This window comes from Pempheris klunzingeri, chromosome 19 (genome assembly GCF_042242105.1).
Source record: "Pempheris klunzingeri isolate RE-2024b chromosome 19, fPemKlu1.hap1, whole genome shotgun sequence".
NCBI classification, from domain to species: domain Eukaryota; kingdom Metazoa; phylum Chordata; class Actinopteri; order Acropomatiformes; family Pempheridae; genus Pempheris; species Pempheris klunzingeri.
Genome location: NC_092030.1, coordinates 9,579,720 through 9,605,851, shown reverse-complemented (window position 1 = coordinate 9,605,851; position 26,132 = coordinate 9,579,720). Strand labels below are relative to the sequence as shown.

Here is a 26,132-nt window from a genome sequence, read left to right as displayed (position 1 = left end):
GGTCCTGGTCCCGGTCCCGCTGATGTGGTTCTCTGGTTCCTGTGGATCCTGGTCCTGGTTCTGCTGATGTGGTTCCCTGGTTCGTATGGATCCTGGTCCTGGCCCCGCTGATGTGGTTCTCCACCAGCCAATGGATGTGCGTCTGTCCAAGGCTACAGCCTGTCCGTCCTTGGGAGCTGGATCTCTCCTTCACTGTGGTGCTCCCGGAGGTTTCTCTTTTCCCACTGGGTTTTTTGAGTTTTTCCTTCCCGAAGAAGGAGGGTCATAAAGGGCAGGTGATGCCTCGGACTGATCCATCGGACTGATCCACTGGCCTCATCGACTGCTGGACTCTTTATTAGATTGCTTGTTTGCTTACACTTGTTTATTTCAGTGAACTTTGTAAAGCACTATGAGACACTCTGTTGTGATATTGGGCTATACAAATAAAATTGAATTGAATTGAATTGAATTGAATTTATCCACAATTCGTGCGTGCTTCACAGCAAAAATAGACAGTGACATGAGCTGTGATAATCATATTGATATCATACTAGCAACAGTCCACACCTTTCACTACAGTTGCAATATATGTACTTGTGTGATAAGCTACAAACATAAGAACAATTTAATTTTCAACTCAACACTTATTTAAGATTAAAAGCCTTTAACTGCTTTGGTGGACAGGATCCCTTCATTTTACAAGGTTTTAATTGATAGCAAACTCAATGCATTACGATAGACAGGCTGGCAGACAGCACTGCGGCAGCACCACAGCCGAACACCACAGCACTCATGTATGAGCTGCAAGTTCAGTGAGGCAGGAACCAGAAAATACAGAGATGGAACTGTCTTCTTGGAGTCTTTTTCCATCTGTCAGACATTCTTTGAAACTAGTCATGCAGATTTTGTAACATATCTATCTAATTGGTATGTCTACATTGAATTAACAGTGCTCATCTGGGCAGGCAGTTCGAGGCACTGCCCAGGAGCTGACTGTGTAGTGAGCTGCTGTTTTATTAAATCAGGTGTTGATTTCAATCTCAATAAACCCATAACACAGCACCATTATCTAACTAAATCTGGCCCAGGGTAATCACGTTGCAGAGATGAAACTGAAACTGTTCTTGAGACAATCAAAGAATATGGATAAATGCTTGCAATAAACACAATTAGGATTCTGAATTGTATCAACAAATGATGTATGATTTTTAATTCTCATACATGTGGACGATGTTTCTTTTTTCATTTCCTCCCATTTTCTCAAGAGCTTTTGAGAGTTAGAAGAGAGTTACGAAGTTATTAACTCTGTTGTAAAAGAATGAATCAAATAATGTGACCAGTTATGAGGTTGCAATTATTCAACAATGGTATAGGCTTATTGTACGCTGATCTCACTTTCAGCAACCTCTGTACTAAACAATGTAGCAGTGTTTTCTGCTGCCAGTGGGAAACACTGCAACAGTAAAACACAGAAACTCCACTAGGAAAAAGAGGAATTATTTTTATTTTAGCCCAGCATGTCTGGACTGCTGTGTGGCTCCTACCATCAGTCTTCCCACCATCAGGACAGTCAACATTTAATGTCTGTCATCCAAGCTGCATGTGATAATGCTATGTCACTTCCCCTGAGCTAAATCAAAGTCTAACTGAAAACCAAGTTTACCAACCTGACAAAATATATTTAAAGTTCTTCCTTACCTTTGACTAGAAATGTGGGTAAATGTGTTCGGGCCATGCACAGATAAGGCATATTTGCTTGTGGAGAAGGTTGTTTCTGTATCCTTCTCAGCTGCATGCTGCATAGTAGCCCCATTACATCGCTAAAAAAAGAGGATCAGACAAAATTAACAACTGACGTAAGTATACATATTGAACAGTTGGTGCCTATTATTTGATTCCAACAAGCAACAGCATACATTGATGAGCTGCAAATCTTGAAGAGGCAAGTTAGAAATCTGACGTCCTCTGGCCGAGCTTGCCAGGTTGGGGCCAATACCAGTATTAGTATTGTTGCTCCGCTTATTCCTCAGACTCTGCCTCAGACGGTCATGGAGCTTCTTCCTCTGCTTCCTGTTTATGAAGAAACAAACTAGATTGTGAGGCATCCCAGATCATAAAAGAGGAAAGCATCAAATGTACTAACAGGCATACATTGATACCAATTTCATCTGATTTTATAATGGCTTGAGTAATGATAATTTTTTTGAATATATATATATATATGTATATATGTATTGCAATCCATACAAAATAAACTCCACAATATTGTTATAGCATCTAATAGCACCATAAAATCCCCAAAATTTCTCAGCACACTTAGTTTGGCCTATGCAGATGATGTTTAGCTTTATGTATTTGTGAAATCCTGGAAACTATCAAATCTGGTTACTCAGGATAATTGCCTGAAGGAGATCAATGTCTGGATGTCTTACAGTCTTTTACAGCTAAATCACAACCACAATGACAGTCATGTTTTTGTCCCAATTAAACATTTGAAATGTTACATCAGGCCATCTGGCTACCAACTCATTTGTTTCCAGAAACCTTTTAATCATTTTTGATTCCCAGGTAAAATAAATATTAGTTAAATTATTGAATCCTGTAATTTCAGATTATAAGCATTGCCAAACCTTCTTTTTCTTCCAAAATGTACTCTCATCTTGACTATCTTGTATTAATGATTTAGCCAAGAGGCTTCAGCACAAATTACAATTAGTTCAAAATTCTACTGCATAATTACTTAATAAAGAAGACAGTGCTGCTGAGAGTTAGGCTCCTTGCACTGAAGCCAGTCTGAAGACTGTCAAAGGCCATAACACACCACCAACGATGTGCTTCAAAACAGCCCCTATTATTTTCTATGTACAATTCCCACACCAGCAAGGTGCATATGGACACTGTACTACTTCATGCCACTGTCCTATTTCCAGCCTCATCTCCACTGGTTCTTTCCAGAAAAAAATGCTGTTTTGTACTTTTCACCAGCTAGTTTTACCTGTTGCTTGCTTTTCATCGTAGCGTTAACTATTTCACTTATTAATAAACTCCACTTGCTCCCTGCTTGTACATCCCAGTGGCTCCCATTGCTCTCTTTTTTCTCCTTACTTACTAACAACACAGTAAAATTACAGCCCTTAGCTGCTTCTCCTCTGCTTTGCCATGCCAGCTCGTTTTCACTTCGACTTCATGAGGAGAAACTAGTTGCTGAGTCCTAGAAATATCCAGAGCTATCCACATTATTTTAATGGAAACATGTTTGAGGCATATGGTCACAACTAGTTTACTTTTTGTGTGTGTGTCCGTTTAGGCACTTCCAGTTATTGACTAGCTTAAGGGTCCTGCTTGAAAATGGTAGGCTACTGTCGAATGTCACACCAAAGTGCCATAAATGAAGGAGAAGAGAAAGAAATTCACTATTCCACTGACATATATATGCTTGCATAGACGTCTGGATATTTTGTCACTATGATCTGAAATGACAATGTGTGTAATATCATATATTGATTACACCTTGTCTATGCCATCATATCTATGGTGGCAGAAAATGTCAGGAAATGTAGGGTTATGCCAGTGTTGCATTGTAGTAAATGGCTCATGCCACTGAGTCAGGAATGGTAACGGCTTAATTTATGCCTCAGTGATAGCAGCTATCTTTAAATCATCATTAAACATTGTTAGACATCATTAAATAAGCTAGTTGGGCTTTGGGGGAAATCATCAAACAGAAGTGCCACATTAAAAAAATGGAGGTTCAACCAACAGTAAGTCGGATATGACCCACAATCCTGTAATGGTCGTGATGCTTCCTGATGCTAGGGGCAGCATTTTATGTGCGTTATATGATGTGCTGTGGCGGCAGTGTGTTTTGCACCTAGGTGCCAACAAGGTTTCCTGGTTATTCCTTGCTCAAAGTTCAAGACTTACTCGCTCTTTTTGCAGTATTTTCATTCCTTTATTACACTATACTTAATTACTATTGATATTTTGAAACACAACACAGTTTTGGGACTTGGGGGCACTATTGGACGCTATAATAAAATCAGGGAGTCTACAATTAAGTTAGAAATTAAACATAAAAATTTGATATGAATTACTTTGTTTTGCAGTAGGCAACCACACACATGATTCCAACGACTAGGAGTGCAATGCAGATTCCTGTTATTGTTAATATACGTTTCTGATACAGCTCCTCAGCTTCTGAAAAAGAGGACAGTCCAATCTTAAAATGTCAGGTCTACAACACACACAGTCACTCATGCATAAAGACTATTCTAGCTGCAAATCCACACTAAAAGAAATGCCTATCTAAGGCGGTTTTTAAATTTACACTTCAAATGGATCCTTGTATTAGAGGTTATTTGCTACGATTGATATGGTTGAAATTTAAACGACTGAGCCTAATTCATTTTATAGTGTCAGTACATGTCGTTGGGGTTAATTTACTCTGATTTGACAATTCTTACATATCTTAGTAAACATTGTCCAAGTGTCCCTTTAATATAAGGATCAGATGAGATGTTCTGTTTACTTTCTCCGATTGCCCAAACAGTACATTGCCATTGGCTTATTAGAGATATCAACAGGGCTTTCGTCACCTGTCAGAGAGAAACGGCCGTAACATTGAAATCCTCCTCTCCACCATGGTTCCTGCTTCTCATTATCATTCTATAAACCTTGACATCATCTATTTAGGGATGGTGCACTACTCAAACAAATGCTCATATCATTAAGATACTATGTAGAAAGTAGTGCATTCTCTTGGAGGAACAACGATGAATTAACTGAAGTGGGTCACTTAAAGACCCACATATGCCTGCTTTGAAAACACAGTTTCACTCAAAATTATTCAACCTCCATTGCAAATTAGGTGTATTGACAAAATGTAACTTTCAGCTGTGTTCAATGAACAACTCAATGAAGAACAAGTGAAATAGCTCAACATAACTAATATTCCAGGTGGTTTCTCCAAATTCAACACAATATGCCACTTTTAATGACTACTGCAATCTCAAATTTATTCAAGCCCTTCTTGACAATCTTGATCTTTAGTGCTTAGTAGAGCACACATTTGCTGTTATGTCTTGCAGCAAATGCATTGACAGACACCAGGTTCTGACAGCATTCATGAGGAATCATGGCCCATTCCTCATGGGCAATAGCCTCCAGCTCTCTAGTATTCTTGGGTTTGCGTGCTGCAACCACCTTCTTCAAATCTCACCAGAGATTTTCTTTGGAATTCAACTGTGACGGCCACTCCAGTAGCCAAGCTGTGGTGACCTTTGGGGTATGCTTGAGATCATGCCTTGTTGAAAGGTCCAGTGACATCCAAGCTTCAGCTTCCTCACAAGACGGCATGAGGTTTTTTCCTTTAATTTACTGATACTTCATTTAATCCATTTTGCCCTCCAAATGCTGCAGGTTTCCTGTGCGAAAGGAAGCAAAGCAGCACTGTTGGCAGGATGTTCTTTTCAGCGTATGCCTCATTCTTCCTCCTCCAGACATAGACCCAAAACATTCCAGTTTTGTTTCATTGATCCACATAATAGAATCCCAAAACATCTGTGGCTTATTTTTTGTGGTTTTGAGCATATTGGACCAGACTTGGTTTATACTTTTGGGTTAGTAGTGGCGTACATTGTGGAGTTTGGGGCATGGAGGCGTTCAGCGTTTAGTATATTTGGAGAAACCAAATTATAGTTGTGTTAAGCTGTTTCAATTGTTCTTGTTTGAGTTGTTCTTTGAGTTTTTGAATGTTTGTAAATTTTGCAAATTCTCCTAATTTGCAATGGGGATTGAATAAATTTGAGTGCAACTTGACATGAGCCCACATCCATTGCCCTTTCCTTTCACTTGTCATCCATTGGTCATTATTGTTGTACTTTTGTCTTTGCTTTGTTGTTTGTTCATTTTAGCATATTAGAAGCTATAATAAGCTTTGCAATTTTTGCCAGCAGGTTTCCATCCTCCTTCATGTTAATACTCTCTGGGCCTTTTGGAACTCTTGTTTTCTGAACTGTATGTAAGCAAGACAATATATAAATCAAGTTATTTTTTATATTGACACAGACACCATGCATAACAAAGCTTATTTGCATATTGCATAGCAATTGTTTTTAATGAAACATAAAATGTTTTAATTCCAGTTAAAAACTACAGCCTACCTAAAATGCTGTATGATGAAACAGAGCCTGACTGTATCATGTATGCCAGTTCTTATGGCAAAGTCCTGTATCTTTAAATTATCTGCTTTTCCAGCAGTTTTCTTCATTTTGTCCAAGACCGAGATTTTCATTAACAGCATCATCATCTGCAGATGTGTGGCTTCTCCTTTTCTCCACAGTGCAATCAAATAATAAATTACCCGTTTATATAATAATAAGAGTCTCATAAAGCGGCTGCTGAGAGGGTTACATATCTTTACCGTAACCCTTTATCGGGCAAGGGACCATATTTGGTAACTTAAGTGAGAGTTCAAAATGCCAGAAGCAAGAAACCATATATGGTAACTTCATTGACCTTGATTTTCACCATAACATTACATTTTTTTTGAGTATCTCAACGAGTGCCCCATAAAGGGTTAAATATGTTAACTCTAAGACTGTAACTTGATGATTGTGTTGGTTGATTAGTCTTGTCAGTAAGTCAGATGTCCAAGTGCTGATGTTGTTTAAGAAAATATCACATTCCATTTTAATTAATCATCTCATTAAAAGGGAAACAAAGTATATCAATGAATTAATGAATTAATTAATCAATCAATCAATCTTTATTTATATAGCGCCAATTCATAACAGCGTTATCTCAAGGCGCTTTCCATAAAGAGCAGGTCAAGACCAAACTCTTAAATTAAGACACCCAACGATTCAGGAATTCAAAAATCCCCACATGAGCAAGCATCAGATATTATATTAGGCAACAGTGGCAAGGAAAAACTCCCCTTTAACGGGAAGAAACCTCGAACAGAACCAGGCTCAGGTGGAGGTGATTAATATCAACATCATGTAAAAGGCAGAAGAGGGGATATTAGGAACACTTGGAAACATACATCTGGTAGAGGTTGAAACAGGAAGGCAGATGGCAGGAGATAGATAGAGTCATGAAGGTTTTGTTTCATGCTGAACACTGGTTGCAACAGAAAATGCAGGGAGGGAGAGCTGAAGGGATGTAAACATGTATGCCAAAGAGGCTTCATGGTGTTCATTTCCCTAAATCAAACACGTGATTTGATTTTAGTTACAGTTTCATCACAGTGCGCTGTCATTTGGTGTTATTTTTAATTATTAAGCTATGTGTAGAATGTGATTTATTTTTTTATTTCATTTATTTAAAGGCAGGCTCTGTAACAGTGGAGAAGAGTAGCCAAATTTTGAAAATATTCCACTGAAAAAATCTCACCTCCTCTCTTCAGGCCTCCCTCCAAAGCCATTCCTCACAACACATGCACTGCCTGATAGTGATTTCAGTGGCCTTGGGGCAGAGAGAGAAAAAAGAGGCTAACAAGCTGTTAAGCATTACTATAAGTCTGCCCAAAGCTAGTGACTGTAAAACATGTAGGTAACAAATATATTGCTGCCCTTTCATCTTTTGCAAATTTTGAAAAAAAAACTGATTACCAGGCACTTCCATATATTGTGTGCGGCCATTCACAATGTCATAACGTGTTATGTACATGCCGAACCGAGCAGTCCAAGCACATGTAGTACTCACACCAGATCTGACTGCATCATGCGTCACACAAATAATATTGTGCTTAGCAGAATTCTGAGGTTCCAGTAACTGTAAGTGTTGAATGTAGCACTGACGAACTTTGTAGAGAGGCAGTAGGGTGTAGATGCTGGATTTACAATGTGTCTGACATTGACACCAGAGACAGTTTCACATCTCATTTCCTGCCCTCCTTCTCTGGGTCGCAGTCCAGCTGTGTGGCTGACTCCCTGAACACAGCTTCGTCCGAGCAGTGCCAGACATGATGAAAACAACTGATTCTAAAAGTAAGAACTTTCTTAAAGAATCTTCTCAGCACCTGTGGCAATAATTTCCCTTAATTTGGGGTTGATGGTGTAGTTGTAGTTTGAGCCTTGAACCTTTCTGTGTGGAGTTTGCATGTTGTTTGTCTCAATGTGTTGGCCTTGTGATTGAATGGCGACCAGTCCAGGGTGTACCCCGCCTCTTGCCTTATGTTGGCTTCAGCCGCCATATGATAAGCAGTATAGACAATGGATGGATGGATGGATAGATGGTCTAGTTTAGTTGATAAAGGTAGTCAAACAATGTTAGGTCCAAACTTGAATCTCCCAGTAGTCTAAGGATATTATCTAATCATGGCTACCATGGTTTGTTGGCTATGGCTATGGTCATGGCTATGATGTCTAGGGGTGGTTGCGGATCAGAGGTAGAATGAGTCATCCATCAATTGGAAGGTCGGCGATTCGAAGCCCAGCTCCTCTGAGGTGTCTGTCTTAGCCTAACCCTAACCCTAAGATATTCAAACTTCTGTTTAGTCAGTGATTTGGTCAAGATATCTGCCTTAATGGCACTTGTTGGGCAATATTGCAGTTCTATTTGCCCATTCTGCACACCATGTAGTGGTAGCGAATGACTGTGTTTAGTCCTTGAGTGATCCATTGGATTTTTTGCGATTGCAATGGCTCCTTGGTTGTCCTCCAGGATCACTGTGGGCGTAGCATCCATTCGGAGATCATTCAGTAATCGTCTCAGCCAAGTACTCTCTTGAGCAGCTTGACTGAGTGTGGTCATCCTGATCTCCGGCCCAGTCAGCATCCTAGAAGCCGACCAAAGTTCCAGACTCTGACCACTCATACTTGAGAGCAAGGTTCACTGTACCTTTCAAGTATCAAAGTATTCTCTTCACAGCAGTCAGATGTGCAGCATCTGGATTTGTGTTGAACTTTGACACAGCACTCACTGCTTGAGCTATGTCTGGTCGTATGGCCATCGCAGCATACAGCAGACTTCCTACCATGGACTGATAGATACTTTGGTTCACAGGTTTACTAACACCATCACCCTTTTTTAATTTGACGTTGGCATCAGCAGGAGTTGTAACAGGATTTGCATTATCCATCCCATATTTCTGAAGAATGGCTTCAATGTAATGCTTCTCATGAAGTTAGAGACAGTTCTTTTCTTCGTCTTGGACAACAGAGATGCCCAGGATATAGGACATCTCACCCATCTCCTTCATCTTGTAGCGCTTCTTGAGAGCCATTTTCAACTTGTTCATGCTTTCAACCGACTCTGTAATCAGAATCAGATCATCCACATAAACAGCGAGTATCTGTAGCTCCTGATGTGCTCTGTTTAAATCCAATTTTTATCATGAACTCCGTGAAAGCCTTGCTCCAGCAGCGGGGAGACTGCTTCAGTCCATAGATTGATTTCTTCAGTTTGCACACCAGGTGTTCCTGCCCTGATCTGATGTATCCCTATGGTTGCTCCATGTAGATTTTTTCTTCCAGGTGTCCATTAAGGAATGCAGTTACGACGTCCATCTGTTGCACATGTTGATTGTTCTGGATGGCAAAGGACAATAATGTACGAATTGAGCTGAATCGTACCACGGGTGAACAGGTTTCAGCACCATACAACTGTGAGTAGCCCTTGGTGACGAGTCTGCACTCGTCACTATGATGCCTGACTTTGAACACCCATCTTGATCATATGGCCTTTCTTTCCCTTGGTAACTCCACTAAGTCCCACGTCTCATTTTCCAGCAGCAACTCATATTCCAAGTCAGCCGCCTCCTGCCATTCCTTTGCATTAGGACTCATCATTGCTTCTTTCAGTGTGTTTGGCTCTGTGACACAACACACTTTGACACAATGATCAACAGTCACTATATCTGCAAACTCATCATATCCATATCTCCTCGGAGCCCTACTGATTCTACAGCCTTCTCTAGCAGCTTCATTGACAGTGACCTCGTCATCTGGTGTTCCACTCTCATCTGTGTTCATGGTTACCTCGTTCTCTGAACAGGTCACTTCCACTTCCTGTTTCCATTTGAAGTCTGATTCATTAAAGATGACATCACGACGAATTAGAATCCTCCTTTTCTCTTCATCAAACAGGCGATAGCCTTTGGCATTGTTTGCTTATCCCATGAAACGAAGTTTCACAGCCTTCTTGTCCAATTTTCTCCTTTCTATGTCTGGGATATGTGCATAAGAAACACAGCTTAACACTCTCATGTCCAGCTTTTTGCCATACCATCTCTCGTAGGGTGTCTCTTGCTTCAGGACAGATGTGGGCAGCCTGTTCTGTATGTAAGCTGCAGTTTATTTTTTTGGCAACTCAATTAATGTCCTATTGTTTCTTTCTGCAACACCATTTTGCTGTGGTGAGTGAGGTACAGTCATCTCATGGTGAATACCTTGAGCCTTCAAATATTCTTGAAACTCCTTTGATGCGTACTCACCACCATTATCTGTTCTCAGTCTTGTGACGTTCTACCCACACTCATTGGAGAATGTTTTCTCAAATGTTTTCTGAATTTGCTAAGGGCATCACTCTTCTGTTTCAGAAAGTATATCTTGCAGCATCTAGAGTAATTATTGATAAAAGTCACAAAATATTTTGCTTCACCTATAGATTCAGTCTGCATGGGACCATGGGACATCACTATGGATCAGCTGCAACTTGCGTTTGGAACGGATTTCTCCCACTGGCTTGTATGCCTTCCACACATCCTTCACAGAGAGGAACCTATTTCTCTGCAGAGAAGTCCACTCCATTCACAAGATCTTTTAGTTCCTTCAGCTTGGTGGTGTGACTCAAGCGCTGGTGCCACAGGCTGGCTGCTACTGATGCACTTAATGCACCATGACAGACAGACGAACTTCCTTCGACATCCAGCTGATACAGCCCGTCAGATCTTTGTTCCCATTCCTTGAAGAGTTCCATCATTACCACGTATGTAGCAGCGATACTTCTTGAACTGCACTCCCACTAAGAATAGATTCCCAGATATCTTTGGAGCATAAGCACGTCATACATTATGACATTTTTTACATCACTTACTTTGAAAGTCATTCTCATTTTGACATTGCCAAGTCCTAGGGCATCAACCACCCTGCTGTCACCGAGTTTCACAGACTGTGGTTTTGAGAATTGCTGGAAGAATTTCTTCATCACATATGCTTTGATGCTCCCGAATCAACCATTCGACCTGTTGTGGCCTCTCAGTCGAGTTGTCCAACTTGGACAGTTGAGCTTTATATGTCCTTCTTTCCCACATTTGTAACTGCTCCACAAGCTTGGTCTTTCAGCTCCCACTGCCTTGAAGTTAGCCTGCATATCTCCACAAAATTGTGATGGCATGGCTGATGCACCACCTGACGTAGCACCACTGGAGTTATCATTAGCATTTTGCTCTTCATTTATTAATGCTTGCTTGAACAAATGCAGTGTCAAATTGTCAATCTTTGTTTCTAACGCTGTGACAATCGTAGCATAGCTTGGTGGCAAACTACCCAGGAGTGGTACAATTTGGTCTTCCTCTTCAATCACAGAACCTATTGCTCCTAGCTGATCAGTCAGTTCCTTCATTCGTTTTAAATGTTCACTTAAACTTTCTCCTTCCTTCATTTCACATCTGAAATATTTTTTCTTCAGGAACAGTATATTTGCCAGAGTATCTCTCTCAAAATGTCCTTTCAGCGTATTCCACACCTCTTTTGGAGTCTGGCAGCTAGTTATCAGGTACAACTGGGGTGTACCTACATTCAGCACTAACACAGAGAATGCCTTCTCTCTCCATTTCGTGAATTCCGCTTGTGCGTGTGCGTTCTCCGGTCTCCATTCGGTCTCTCTTCGGTCTCCATTAGCATGCCCCATAGTCCCTTCACTTTCAGCAAGTCTTCCATCTGAAATTTCCATGTTGCCCAGTTCGCTGGTCCGCTCAGCTTGTCAATAAAGAGTTTATCTTCCATTGTGAATTCCGCAATACCGTTTATCTCACACAAAAAACAACGTATAAAACAGCCTTTTAGCGACGCTCTGGGCCCATAATCTATTGAACTTTCGCGTGTTTATTCAGACTGTAAGACCGGAACTACAAGCAGACACTAGAGGGCAGTACAGCGCATTAGTGACACCCATCGTCAAATTACCGTATTACAACATGAACATCCCACGGAGCACCATTAAATCCATTATTTCAAAATGGACAGAATATGGCACCACAACAAACCTGCCAAGAGAGGGCCGCACACCAAAACTCATGGACCAGGCTAGGAGGGCATTAATCAGAAAGGCAACAAAGAGACCAAAGACAACCCTGAAGGAGCTGGAAAGCTCCACAGTGGAGTTTCTGTCCATTGGACCACTTTAAGCTGTACACTCCACAGAGCTGGGCTTTATGGAAGAGTGGCCAGAAAAAAAGCCATTGCTTAAAGAAAAAAGTAGGAAAGAACGTTTGGAGTTCGCCAAAAGGCATTTGGGAGACTGACATCTCTGGTCAGATGAGACTAAAATTGAACTTTTTGGCCATCAAGGAATACTATGTCTGGTGCAAACTCAAAACCTCTCATCACCCGGAGAACACCATCCCCGCAGTGAAGCACGGTGATGGCAGCATCATGCTGTGGTGATGTTTTTCATCGGCAGGGACTGGGAAACTGGTCAGAATTGAAGGAATGATGGATGGTGCTAAAATTGGAAAACCTGTTTCAGTCTTCCAGAGATTTGAGACTGGGATGGAGGTTCACCTTCCAGCAGGACAATGACCCTAAACATACTGCTAAAGCAACACTTGAGTGGTTTAAGGGGAAACATTTAAATGCCTTGGAATGGCCTAGTCAAAGCCCAGACCTCAATCCAATTGAGAATCTGTGGTATGACTTAAAGATTGCTGTACACCAGTGGAACCCATCCAACTTGAAGGAGCTGGAGCAGTTTTGCCTTGAAGAATGGACAAAAATCCCAGTGGCTGATCTTCTTATTTCTAAAAAATATTATGCATCTTCAAAATTGTAGGCATGTTGTGTTAATCAAATGATACAACCCCCCCAAAAATCAATTTTAATTCCAGGCTGAAAGACAACAAAATTGGAAAAATGCCAAGGGGGGTGAATACTTTCGCAAGGCACTGTATATGAAATATCTAATGCAGCCGTATTAGTAATAACACTGCATCTAGATTATCTTATGTTCAGAAAAAATAAATATGATGGCTTATGTCAGCTAGTATTCTAGAAAATGAGATTTTAGACAGTAGGGTTGCAAAAATATACATTTATTGAATATATCAAATATCTAGTACAACCGAATTAGTAATTAGATGTGGACTGATAAAATACAGAGAGGAAAACAAGGATAAATGTTGTGTAATGGAGCAGTTATAGTTAAAAGATTAATATAAAATGAGAAATAAGACAGCCTCTTTTCTCCCAAGTCCTACAGAAGTTAGGAACATGAAAAATGTGTCCATGGACACAAATCAATAGATGACATTTTGTGACTATTTCACAAACTTCTATGGGTTGTTGATGTCCATTGACTTTTTTTCCGTAGTGGTGGCATGTAATTTTAACACATTTATGTGCCACCACCACAGAATATGGTGTTAAGAAGATGTGGTCATACCACATATTTTTGGGAGATCAGGTTGCTCAATTGACAGGGCTAATAATACCTAATGTTGGGAGAATTTCACATATTCAAATGAAACATATACAAACATTCTCTAATTATTAATTATGCATTGGTAGACTATAAACTAACCATTAGCTATAAAAAAACAAAAACAAAGGCACTATTTCATGGATATCTTTTTAGAAAACTTTTAGAAAAACTGCTGTGATAAAATCAACTACTGGGCGGTAGTCCATATGTCTGGTGCAATGTTGTGTCTAATCTACCTAACACCTGATCACCATATCAAAAACTGTATATTACATAACGTTAACTAACAGGTCCAGAGTTAAGTACGTTGGGGTGTAGCTAACTTACTAACATTCATCTATTACTAACTGTATACAACTTGCATGGAAATAAATGACCATACCATACAAAAAAAAAACAAAATCTACCTGGACACACAAGATGAATACAAAACACTCTAATACCCAGACCCAATATCACACAGACTGATGAACTCGGGTTCACAGGTCATCAGGAGAGAGATGAAATAGCTAGCAAGAAAGTCTAACTACCTATTAGATTCTGAAAATGTGTGTCTGATTGTAGTGTCCGGTTGTACTTTTCTGTTAGCATAAGCGCTAGCTTGAGTAAGCACAAGCAGCACAAGCATTAGCTCTGGCTCTCCCGTTGTGTTTACTCGCGCAAGTAACTCGCACATATAAAAGTAATCTGGTGAGCAAACTCGCTCGAGTAAGGCAAGGCATATATTTCGCTTCACTTTGTTGGAAACACACCATGAAACTACCAGTGGCCCTGAATCGCAGTCATACAATCCTCTCTGAGGATCACCCTTGGGCCATGGGTGTGATTTATAAGGGAGAGGCCTGTTGCTGTCTTGGGAGCTGAGTCTGTCTGCTCCATAGGTGGTGACTGCACTCTGGTCCAGACAGACAGAGACAATCAGTCTCCAGGTGAAGGAATGTGATCAGGATGAACAAAGGATCCATACAACCTGACAACCTAAAGATATCGTGGAATGGTCCGAGCTGCATGTAGCCAATAAGAATTGGGCACATACTTTTAGTGCAAAATGTATGTCCGTATGTGGCAAGTAATTTTGGCACACCTATTGGGTTAAAAGATAGGGTACAGGAAGCAACCAACAGAATTGGGGTGACATCAGACAGTGTTCATGCTGAGTGCTGTTGTCTCACTTCGCCTCTGCAGAGCATCAATAAACTTTGCTGTGTAAGATCTCAAAGTCTTCTTTTACTAGGTGATCGGCTTCACCACTCTTATCCAAGATTTTCAATCACACCATTCACCTATCAGCAAGACTTTCTAAGTATGTGCCATGAGCACAGTCAACATACTCGACTCCCCAAAATGTTTTTATGATATATATATTTATAATAATAATTTTATTATTAATTCTTATAAATAAATATAATAGATTATTATCCTAAACACTCACACAAGCAGTTTTACAAATAGGCCATGACTGGGAGACGAAGCTAAGCTAACAGCTACTTCATATGGCTTTCCTTTGTCTACCTCTGACCCACACACCAAGGGGTCTGGCGGCCATTTTGTAGGGAGTCACCATTTGTTCTCCCACCTTTTGTAGCCCTCCATGTTACATTCCTTTGCATATTCACATGTACACACCCTCTCACACAAACACTCTCCCTATTGTTTGTTAGCTAGTCACACTTAAGTTGTTTGTGTATTTGACTTTTTTTGCCAACCTCTACTCTGTCAAGAATTCTGAAACCCTTCAACTACCTAGCAATATGGTCATTTTGGTAGTAGTTATTACTAATTATCAATCATAATATATCAATCATATTTTATGAGACTGAATCATTCAAAGGGGGGCGTTAAAAGGGAGTTTTTCCTTGCCACTGTTGCTTAATATAATATCTGATGCTTGCTCATGTTGGGATTCTTGAATCCTTAATTTTGAATTCCTGAATCGTTAGGTCTCTCTCTTAATTAAAGAGTTTGGTCTAGACCTGCTCTTTATGTAAAGCGTCTTGAGATAACGCTGTTATGAATTGGCGCTATATAAATAAAGATTGATTGATTCAAATTGGCTATCTTTTTCCTTGTTTATCAAGGTGGTGTCCCAATCAAATTCAAATTGGCCCAGAAATGGTGCAAACCCCAACAGTTATTGGTGCTCCAGAGTACTGAGCACAACACTTGTGTGTATAACTATGCGAAATCCTGCCCAAAAAAAGTTTATTTTTACCAGCAGGTATGACAAAAAGTCTGCCAGCTTACTTTGAAAGCAAACAGGTGCACAAGCAAGTTAAAGCCGAGTAAGGAACAAAGAAACGACCGGTTTCCTCTGACGTGTGATCAGAAAACCACTCCCTCCCACTGTTAATGCAAACCTTAAATTGGTATGCAAAGAATTATATAATAATATTGCTATTTGGTCTGCTTCACACAGACCCTAGGTCTTGCATGCAAACAATCTTCTTTTTAACCTGACACCTCAGTATGTTTATTAGTTAGTGTCTGTGTGTTTATTAGTTAGTGTGCACGTGATTTAGTGATTTTAAACTTTTTTGTATGAAGTGATGTCAGTGTGCACTAAATTTTCAAACTTTCAGATCAAGACTAAATTAATTAAAAGGCTATCAACTTTCACTTTCAGACGGGTAAATGTTGTTTTTTCCCATAGCTAGAAGTGTAAATCCGCTCCTTCCTCTAATCAGACTCTCAAAACATGCAGCAGCCAATGGAGGAACAGCATCTTCTTAAGGCCATAACACTTAACAAATAACACACACTCCCACATATATACACCACACACAATGCAATCCATAATACACATTAACCAAGGAAGACCTCCAGACCTCTGTATCCTAAACCAAGCAAACATGACAGGTATAGAATACTGGCTGGGCATAATACACGCAAAGTTCAAATTGGTGCCTGAATTTATATGTTCATATTTGTATGATAAACTAGCTTGGAAGTGTTGTTATCACTTCAGACTAAATGCCACAAATGCATGTTAAAATCCATATACCAATAATTGATTAATCAACCACTAGCCTTTAACATGTGATGTGTGATCTGTAGGTTATTTAGGAAATTTCCTGAAGTTCAAAACCCCAAAACATGTAAGGCCCTGCTCAGGGAGGTGACCAAGTGGGAATAAACATTGCCAACGTCCAAGTGAACAAGCATCTAACCCTAACCCAAATTGATCAGATGCTGCATCTCAAAACCATAGCTATAAAGAGAATCCTCACTCTATAGAATTATACCTGGACCACCATGAAAGAAGCATTTCTTCCTTGCAACTGCAGTGACACAAAAACTATTTCATTTAACCCTTCACATTCCAACACAAACTGACTTGGCAGGTTTGAAGAGTTTAGTACATCCTGTCACATAAGTCCCTCCCCAGTGCTTACAAATTATTTGATGTGCCTCCCCTGTTTTGCACCACCCCCCTCACTCTTATACATAATGAACAGTCCCTAAGTGAACCAAACCAGCCACAGATTAGTGACCATCACTGGAAGCAGCTGACAAAAACAAAATAATATAATGTTTTTGTTTCCATAATAACAGTGACATGTGACTGATGCCATTTTGTGGGCCTCCATGTAATTATCCTTAAGCTTACACTAAATTATATTGATTTAATACCAAGCTAACTAAGTAAAGCAAACATTACAGCTATGTAAGCTAAAACTACCGCATGGCTAACTTCTATATAGTTCATATATGATGCTAAGGGTCTTAGCATCTATAGCAGTTAACTTGAGAAATACTTCTGGTTAAGTCTATCAAATAACAGCCTTTGATTCTAAGCTTAACCAACCCAGTCTCATAAAAGTTTGTGAAATAGTCATGAAATTGAATCAAAAAATAAATTAATAAATAAATGATGAATAAAATCAATAAATAAATTTGTGTCCCTGAGCACGGTTTTCAAACTAATGTATTTCTATGGGATTATCTTTTCTTATCTATTTCACATGTTTTTTTTCTGACTGGTAGAAAAAAGATGTACTTTGGGTACAAAAAGATAATCCTGTAAAAATAGATTAGTTTGAAAATCATGCTGAGGGACATGAAAAATGAGAAATTTGTTTCAATGGACACAAATTAATCGATAAAATGTTGTGGAAAATGTATGAAATTATAAATAATAATAAATATAATAATTATTATTATAAAATATATGAAATTATATTATATTATTTATTTACCAAAGTTTTAAAAGAAATAAAATAAAATGAAATCACATTCAGGGTTAATGTATGGCACTTTGTTTAAGCTGAACAAAAATTATACAAAACTGGTTTGCTCCAGTATAATGAAAAATTAAATGAGGCAAGTACCCTTTAAATCCAAAAATTCTTAACTTATGTCACCATTACACCACAATACTATTGCCAAATATCAGTCTTTAACCTGGCCGGGAAATACGTTTTCAATTAAAACTGGTATAAAATCTTAAACGATATAAAAAGCTATAAAGCACAAGAGCAATATCTTCAGCTTACACCAAATACCAACGTTAGCATGATACAGCTGCAACAGAATTTTAAAGTTTTACTCTTGCCCACAGACAAAATAAAAACTAAATCTAGCAATAAGCACAATTAAAATAAACCACTGTTGTAGGCCTGAACGCAGCTTGGGAGCAATGTGTGTGTGGTAACCTAAAGTGGACATGAAGCATTCAGCCAAGTTAAGATGATTTATTTCCTCTCTAATCATCAATCATATAACATGACAAATATAAAGATATAAAAGAAAAACTAAGCTGTTTTATATTTCCTGGCAAGGCCGTCGGTTGGATTGGTACAATATATACGATATACGATATAACGATACAATACACCTGTAGGGACAGTGAGGGGATGGAGATTAAGGAGGACAGGACAGAACACCATGGTGTCTATTTTCATAATGTGCTGTGCAACGTGATGTAAACAAACAACACCCACTGAAGTGTTAATGTTACATCATATTGTCATGTCAGACCTCTCAGACATATTTTGCTCCACACCAGCAGCATATAACCTGGTCGGCAATGTGAACCAACAAACAACGTTAGGTACTGTCATTTAGCCGCTAACATCTAACAGTTGTTACTGTCAACTAACAGCCAGCTAACTGCTAAGGTTTAGCAAGTAATTAGTACTGGGGGAACCACATAAACAAAAATGTGTTGATCAGGCAACAACTATATGTAAACAAACTGCACATGGAAACACTGTTCATACTCCCGTATCTGGTGAACACCATGTATTTGCTTTATTTACTTCAGAACGTTAACGTCATTGGTTGCTGGTGGTTATAGCTAACATTAGCATAACGTATGTGCTATTGACAGGATGCTCTGGTGTTTCGGCTTGGACATCTTTCAGGGAAAGCATTTCTACCTCCAGCACATACAACAGCCGTGTGGCTGGCCGTGTGGCTATGATGGGCTCAAAAGGTTGTTTAAGTTCTCATCTAAATAAGTGTGTGTTAACTGCACCAAGCGCAACCAACCAACCCCATTATGTAGGTAATGGTCTCACCCCAAAATGGTGGCCCACTAGTTAGATAGCTTGGTAGAAATTATGAAAATAAAGTCAACAGTGGGGTACTTAACGAAGAGGAACAGTCTAACATTCTCACAACTGTCAATCTCCTTGACCCCAGTGACGAGGAAATGTAATCAAAACTCAGTCCTGGTAGCAATTCAGAAAGAGAACAGCTGGTCTCTGTGTGGAAATTGTGAAAATTCCAGAAATTCTTTTAGCCACTAAAAAAACTGCTACAGTCTCTGAATCTTACTATTGTAGCTAGTTGTTATGTTAAGAGAACACACATGCTCTGGTGTTGCAGGTACTCCCTGCTCTCCCTGTAACTCCGATCTGCGCTACGCCCATTCAACAATCACAATTTTAGAAATGTCTGATGTTTCTCTAAATGGACTAATCTGAGACAGATAAAAATTAGCAGGATAGTCTGTCACACCTCGTTTTGAGGGATGTACATTCCCACAAACTGAAACCAGACTAAAACATAAATTGTAAAGTAATAGACCACTCTTCTAGCAATTGCATAATTTCTATTGCAGAAACATTTTAACACGGGAGATTGACCCAGTGCTTACAGTACTAACAGCCGTCATGAAAACAAACACAACCCTATAGATCACATATGTCAAACTCACGGCCCGCGAGATAATTTCATGTGACTATTAAGAACGGCCTGTCGGTAAACAGCACTCCCACCTCTAATACTACAAATCCCACAATGCACTGAACAGCTGCCGCGCTAGTCAGGACCTGTGCAGCAGCCCCTCCTCCGGCAGGTATAATGACACACCGATCAGCAGATCAATGCCTCGCTCAGCGCTGTTATAGCAACAGTTATGGCGCGTTTCTACTAGTACCTACTCAGCTCTACTCAGCGTAGGTACGGAGTAGGCACTAGTGAAAACGCACCATTAAGCTAGCCCCCCCAAAATAAATGGCTAAACGAAAAGTGGACTTTGAAAACAGAGACTTTCAAAGCAGGTGGGGGACAGAATTTTACCTGTTTGTCGATATCGGAGGTAAACCTGTGTGTCTTGTTTGTGGAGCTGATGTGGCCATAATTAAAGAATATAAATATAAGACGACACTATGAGACAAAACATCAGGATAGTACAAAAAAAGAAAAAAATTATTTGAAATTCTATTTATTTTATTGAGGAAAAGTTGTTGAAGTTTGGCTGTTTAAATTCATATTTCTGGATTATATATATATATATATATATATATATATATATATATATATATATATATATATATATATATTATTATTATATTATATTATATACTATAATAAAAGAGTCACTATTAGAGTCTTCACTAAATGTTGAGCCCGTTTGGCCTGCGACTTAGACCGTGTTTTAAATTTTGGCCCTTTCTTTGATTGAGTTTGACACCCCTGCTATAGATCAAGAAATACTCCCTGGATTACTTGCCAGTGAAGACATAGATAACATATCACCCTACTACAGCTATATAGTATTTCCATGAGCCTGATCCACCATGTGTACATATCACCACTCAGCTCAATTCCCCTTCACATTGGCAAGGACCTACTGAATCACTTCCAGCCAAACAGATTTCGAGCAAATCTGGGCACAATTGTAGGAACTCCTACCTATGTTTCTGACAGAACCTGTAAAAGTAGTGTCCCATGCCTAAGTACCAACCTCAAAATCATAACCCTCCAAGAGGATACCGTGCCACAAGAACTACACCAGGACCCCAGAATACAGCACCATAATCATGCAGCTTTTCCGTGCATCTTTGAACCTGCACCTGAAAAAGGACCCTACCTCCTTAAGGTAAACCATGTTATTAAACTACAGCAGGTAACAATGAAATATGCAGTGTTGGCCATGTGTTGTGTTCGACATCCTACAGCAAGCCCACCTTTGTATATCATATGTGCATACAGCAATCAGATTTCCTAGGAGCACACATCTTGAAACAGTGATTTCAGCCAAGGGTATCTACACTTTGAACCTGTGCAAGAGACACTACTTCCTGGTCATCCCAAACCTCCTACATGAGGTACATATAGTGCAGATCTGTAAGTCAAACTTACTGCCCAAGTAGGCACCATCAGCAACGCTTTGGGTAGCACTGGCAGAACAGCAGACAGACTACAAGACGGACTACTAGAACCTTTGCTCAGGTCAGACCCTCACAGAGGGTGCAATGGTTAATGAACAGGAGGTCACACCCCTTCAGATATGCAAACTCCCCAATGGAGTTCATTGTATTCTTGCACAAAGCATACCACGATGCCAGGGTATGAGGTAACTATGTTGATGATATTCTGGCCTCCTTGTCGAACTGGTAGGCATCGAGGTCTTGGCATGGTCTCTCAGGGTCAAAGGGAAGTGCCAGCGACCACGTCACAGAGACCCCATACAAAAGATCTCGGTCAGATAAAATACTGGTCTGGTATGCGATGAGATGTGAGAAAATATGTCAAAGGATGTCTGGTCTACTGTCAGTTCCAACCAGCACCTCCGAACCACAGAGCCACCCTACAACAGAAAGGGATCACCTTCCCTTAGTCTGACTTGCAAATTGACTGGGTTGGACCCTACCTTGATCATTACATAGAACCAAGTATTTAAGCATAAAAGCACAATTCTACATTAGTCACCACCCAATCCCCACTGCCTAGGTGGAGCATACCAACCAGACAGGGGTAAACATGCTGAAGTCTCATTCAAACCAGTAGGATTAGGATGTCAAACTGGCCATCTGAGCCACTCCCCACAAATCAAGTAACAAGTAACATCCTTTGAGCTGATGACAGGATGATCCATGACACTGCCCCTGATGCCAGTTTATATGACTCATTCATAGACTGTATAAAACATGGATGTGGTCTCCATGATGTCACCCATAGGTTTCTGGAAAGCAAAAATGAAGCCCAATGGGATGCTCTCTGGAGGTTGACATCTTGGCAGTGCCTGACGCCTGGTTGCTGAGGCACACCCATGTAGCTCTACGCTACCAAGCTAGCTAAGGTTAAAGAGCTAGGCTAAGAAGCTAGGCTATATGCTACTCTGCCTTGCTGTGGCTCATGTCTGTCCGTCTCCCCTCTGTGCATTTTGTGTGCTGCTCCTGCGTAGTGAGATACAACAGGCTCTATGTCCGTGCTAGATGTGAAATGTGGGTTTTATTTGTTTATAATGTTTGAAGTGCTCTCAATTTTGTGGACAGTGTCATAAAAAATAAATCTCTCTGCCAGGTTTTTTGCCGCGCTACTCCTCTCAAACCGCTCAAGGTAGAAACTTCATTCCAACTGGAAAACGTGCAGCTCAATTGGGAATTGATCGGAATGACTTTTCTCATCTGTAACATTTACAGTTTCCATAATCAATATTAGCTGTCAAAATTTCCCCATAGGAATAAATGGAGAAAAGTTTCAAAAGTGAAATTTCTTCACCTGACTTCTAGCCCTCACAGCTCCTTCATGCTTTTAGCTAGAAACTCCATTGAAGCTTTAAAACGTTCACCATCTTGTCCTCTTTCAGCATATACCTCCTTTGTGCCATTCACCATTTCATCACAGTCGCCTTTTAAAAAAATGAAGTTTGTCCCTCCTTTCTCTCATTTTACATGAGAGTGTATGTGGCCGCGCTAGAGCGGTGACGTCATCGGAGAGCGTGGAGGACTGGAAAAATCACATGAAACGTAACTCGCTGGTTTGGCCGAACCGTTTCACCCACAGTCACAATTTATAGCTCAAAATGTAGGTGAAGTCATTGGACACGCAGTCATGTGACTCACAACACACAGAAACGTACGCAGCACGTTGTACGAGCCTCGGACGGGACGTGCCAACCGAACGCGTCATTGACTGCCATGTTAAAATGACAAAAGAGGGAGGGAGAGAGAAACACTTCTCTTACCTGCTAGCAAGCGCTCATTTCACAAGATACAGACTTTAAAATACATCTACGTCTTCAGGAGACTCTCATGTCTCATCTGCACTTTATGGCTGTTACATGTACCGTTTTGAGTAAAACCTGCATTTTCAGAGGTGTGTGAATCTCTGTAATCTCTGATGAGCTCACTGACGGAGCTCCGACGAGGGGCGTTCAGGGACAGTCGGACATTCCAACGTTCTCGCGGTAAACGTGTCTCCTCACCATGTGCTCATTTTTCAGACACAGAGAGACATAAACTGTGTGTTTTAGACTGTTAATTAACTAATTACTGACGTGATAACTGATGTGGAGATCACACATTGCATGACATAGACCATTGTAGTTACTTTATCACTGATAAAAGTAAAACCTACATTTTCAGAGGTGTGTCATCTCAATGAAAACAGTCTGAGCATGGCTGGCACCATCAGTAAGGGAGCATGACAGGAGCAGCAGCTCATTATTGACGTTTGAGCCACCAGATGGCAGCAGAGCAGCGTGAAAGGAGCAGGGCAACATTAGAACAGCATTTCAGCATGACAGGAGCAGAGCAGCATGGCGCCGGCAGCAGACAGCATTCACACCGCAATTTCTCCAGAAATTGCACTTTCTAGTTATTAGTCATATTCCTATTGTCAGTACTATAGTTGCTGTTATTACTTTGGTTGCTGTTTGTTTGGGCATCCCCCTCCCCCCTTCTCTCTCTCTCTCTGTCCAACCTCCACCCAACACGGGCTGCGAAAGAAAGCCACCCACATCTGAACCTGGTTCTGTTCAAGGTTTCTTGATGTTAAAGGGGAGTTTTTCCATGCCACTGTTGCCTAATACAATATCTGATGCCTGCTCATGTAGGGATTCTTGAATCCTTAATTTTGAATTCCTGAATCGTTGGGTCTCTCTCTTAATTAAAGAGTTTGGTCTAAACCTTCTCTTTGTGTAAAGCGTCTTGAGATAACACTGTTATGAATTGCCGCTTTATCAATAAATACTGATTGATTGATTGATTGATTGATATACAATATAATATATTACAATAATGGTATATTTATCAGGTAAATTATATAAAAATTACCCCCCCCCGGACAGTTGTCATGAATGGAAAAATTAGGTATAGAGACCAAAACCGTTTTTTGTACCAAACTGTAAACTTGTTTATTTCTGCTGCATTTAACATTGGGGTAACTGTGAATTTGCTCCCTTTTGGAGCCAGCTTCAAGTGGCTAGTCAAGGAATTGGAGTTTTACCTTCACCTTTGTGAAAACTTACAGAAAAGCACAGAGGGAAGCAAAGCGTATCAAAGCTTCCCAGGAAGAGCTCCAAATGGGAGACTACCTCTGGTACTACAGCTTTGCACAACCAGGCAATAGGACAAGGGATAAGTCCCAACATCTCTAAGAGAAAATCTTGCCTCATTGATCAGGCAAGGTAGTGGACAAGCCTTCCCTAGTAGCATATCCAATTAAGATAACCGGGGGATCACACCAGCTGGTTTTTGGAATGGGTTCATTAACACAAATTCTATCACCATTGACTGCACAGATCTCACAGATGATTGCCATGACACTAAATGTGCATGATTAGATAGGTATTATCAGTGGACACACCCCTGCCTTCTTTTATTATTTTTGTTTATTATTGTTAACATATGCCAGAGCTCCAACACCAATCGAAACGTACGCCCAAAAGCATACCTCACCAAAAAACTTTAAAACCACTCTATTGATGACCTCACACAAGTTAGCCGATTGGAAGTGTTGTGCTTTGTTTGTGTGTATCTGTATTCTGCTTCATGTTTTCAGTCTTTGCAGATGCCCATCTAGGAGGATAATTGCTGTTCCCAAACAAGGGTAGAATATGTAGAATAGTGGCTGGGGAGAGAACGAGTTTAACCCTTCAGAGTCTGGGGTAAAACAGCGTTTTTTTTTACTACTTTTCATTTTACCTTTGTGTTTCCCATTAAAACTGCTTAGCTTGCCTTTTTTTGTGTCTTTCTTTTCAGCACAACCTCACCTATGTGATTCTACAAGTATATATTTATTTTGACATAATATGTGGACACACTGTATGTAAAAGTGCAAAAGAAACACAAAATCCGAGTAGGAACTAGTTGGATCTTTGGAGGAGCGGGGGTCACCTCCTCTCGTTTGTCTTCACGCGCAGCATCCACTTCATCCTCTGAAACTGGAGTCAGAGTCTTCCAGTGGAGGAGTTGGGCTCTTCATAAATTTAGTCTTAACCCTTTAGGCGCCGGAGTTTTTTCAAGAAAATATACAATTTTGATATCAAGATTTCAAAAGGCTATAACTTGAAAGTAGTTTGAGATAAAGGTATACTGTCAATGAGAAAATTGTTCAGTATGACTCAAAGTATGTGATGGGAGTGAAATTATTCATCTAATTTGCATATTATGACGTCACAAGGTGGCGGACATATTGGAAAATGTTCAATTTTGATATCAAGGTTTCAAAAGGCTATAACTTTAAAGTGGTTTGAGATAAAGGTATACTGTAAATGTGAAATATCTTTAGTATGAAACGAAATTTGGGATAGGCTCCAGAATTCATCATTCAGAAAAAGAGAGATGAAATCAATGGGCTCAGAATTTGTCAGATCGTCTCCACAATAACCAACAGGCTCATCAAAATTTCGGATCCACATTTGATACTCTTCCTCTTCTCTCAAGAACTGCCAGCCATCATCATCATTATCATCACCGCCGTGATTTATGGTGCGGCGATGAACGCCACCTCCGCCGCTATTAGCGGTGTGTTTTCCCTGCGGCTTCTCCCGCGTCTGCCACGACAACCGCGGTTGTTTTCATCCCCGCTACATTCACCCATATTTGTGATGTTATGAGCCCCCCTGCCACCTCGACCACGTCCCCTGCTTGACGATCGCAGAATGCTTCACCCCGGCCACGCTGAGGTGAAGCATCCGCTGATTGTGGACTATGGTGCGCGGACTCGCCGTCACTACTAACTTCAGTTTCTGCTTCACTGGACAACTGCATGTCTTCCTCCACGGAATCGGAGTCAGCCAGTACCTGACAAAGTACTTAGTTGATGGTAAA

The 26,132-nt window shown here is 40.2% G+C and overlaps 1 protein-coding gene across 1 annotated transcript in view; it reads right to left on the bottom strand.

The window, feature by feature from the left end:
• nrg1 (neuregulin 1) overlaps positions 1 to 26,132 on the bottom strand; it is a 50,678-nt gene that overhangs the window by 9,526 nt on the left and 15,020 nt on the right. The window contains exons 4-6 of the mRNA XM_070851037.1: positions 4,077 to 4,179; positions 1,899 to 2,052; positions 1,681 to 1,802 (exon numbers count right to left, since the gene is read on the bottom strand). Of these exons, the coding sequence (XP_070707138.1) occupies positions 1,681 to 1,802; positions 1,899 to 2,052; positions 4,077 to 4,179 (379 nt within the window). The remainder of the gene's footprint in view (positions 1 to 1,680; positions 1,803 to 1,898; positions 2,053 to 4,076; positions 4,180 to 26,132) is intronic.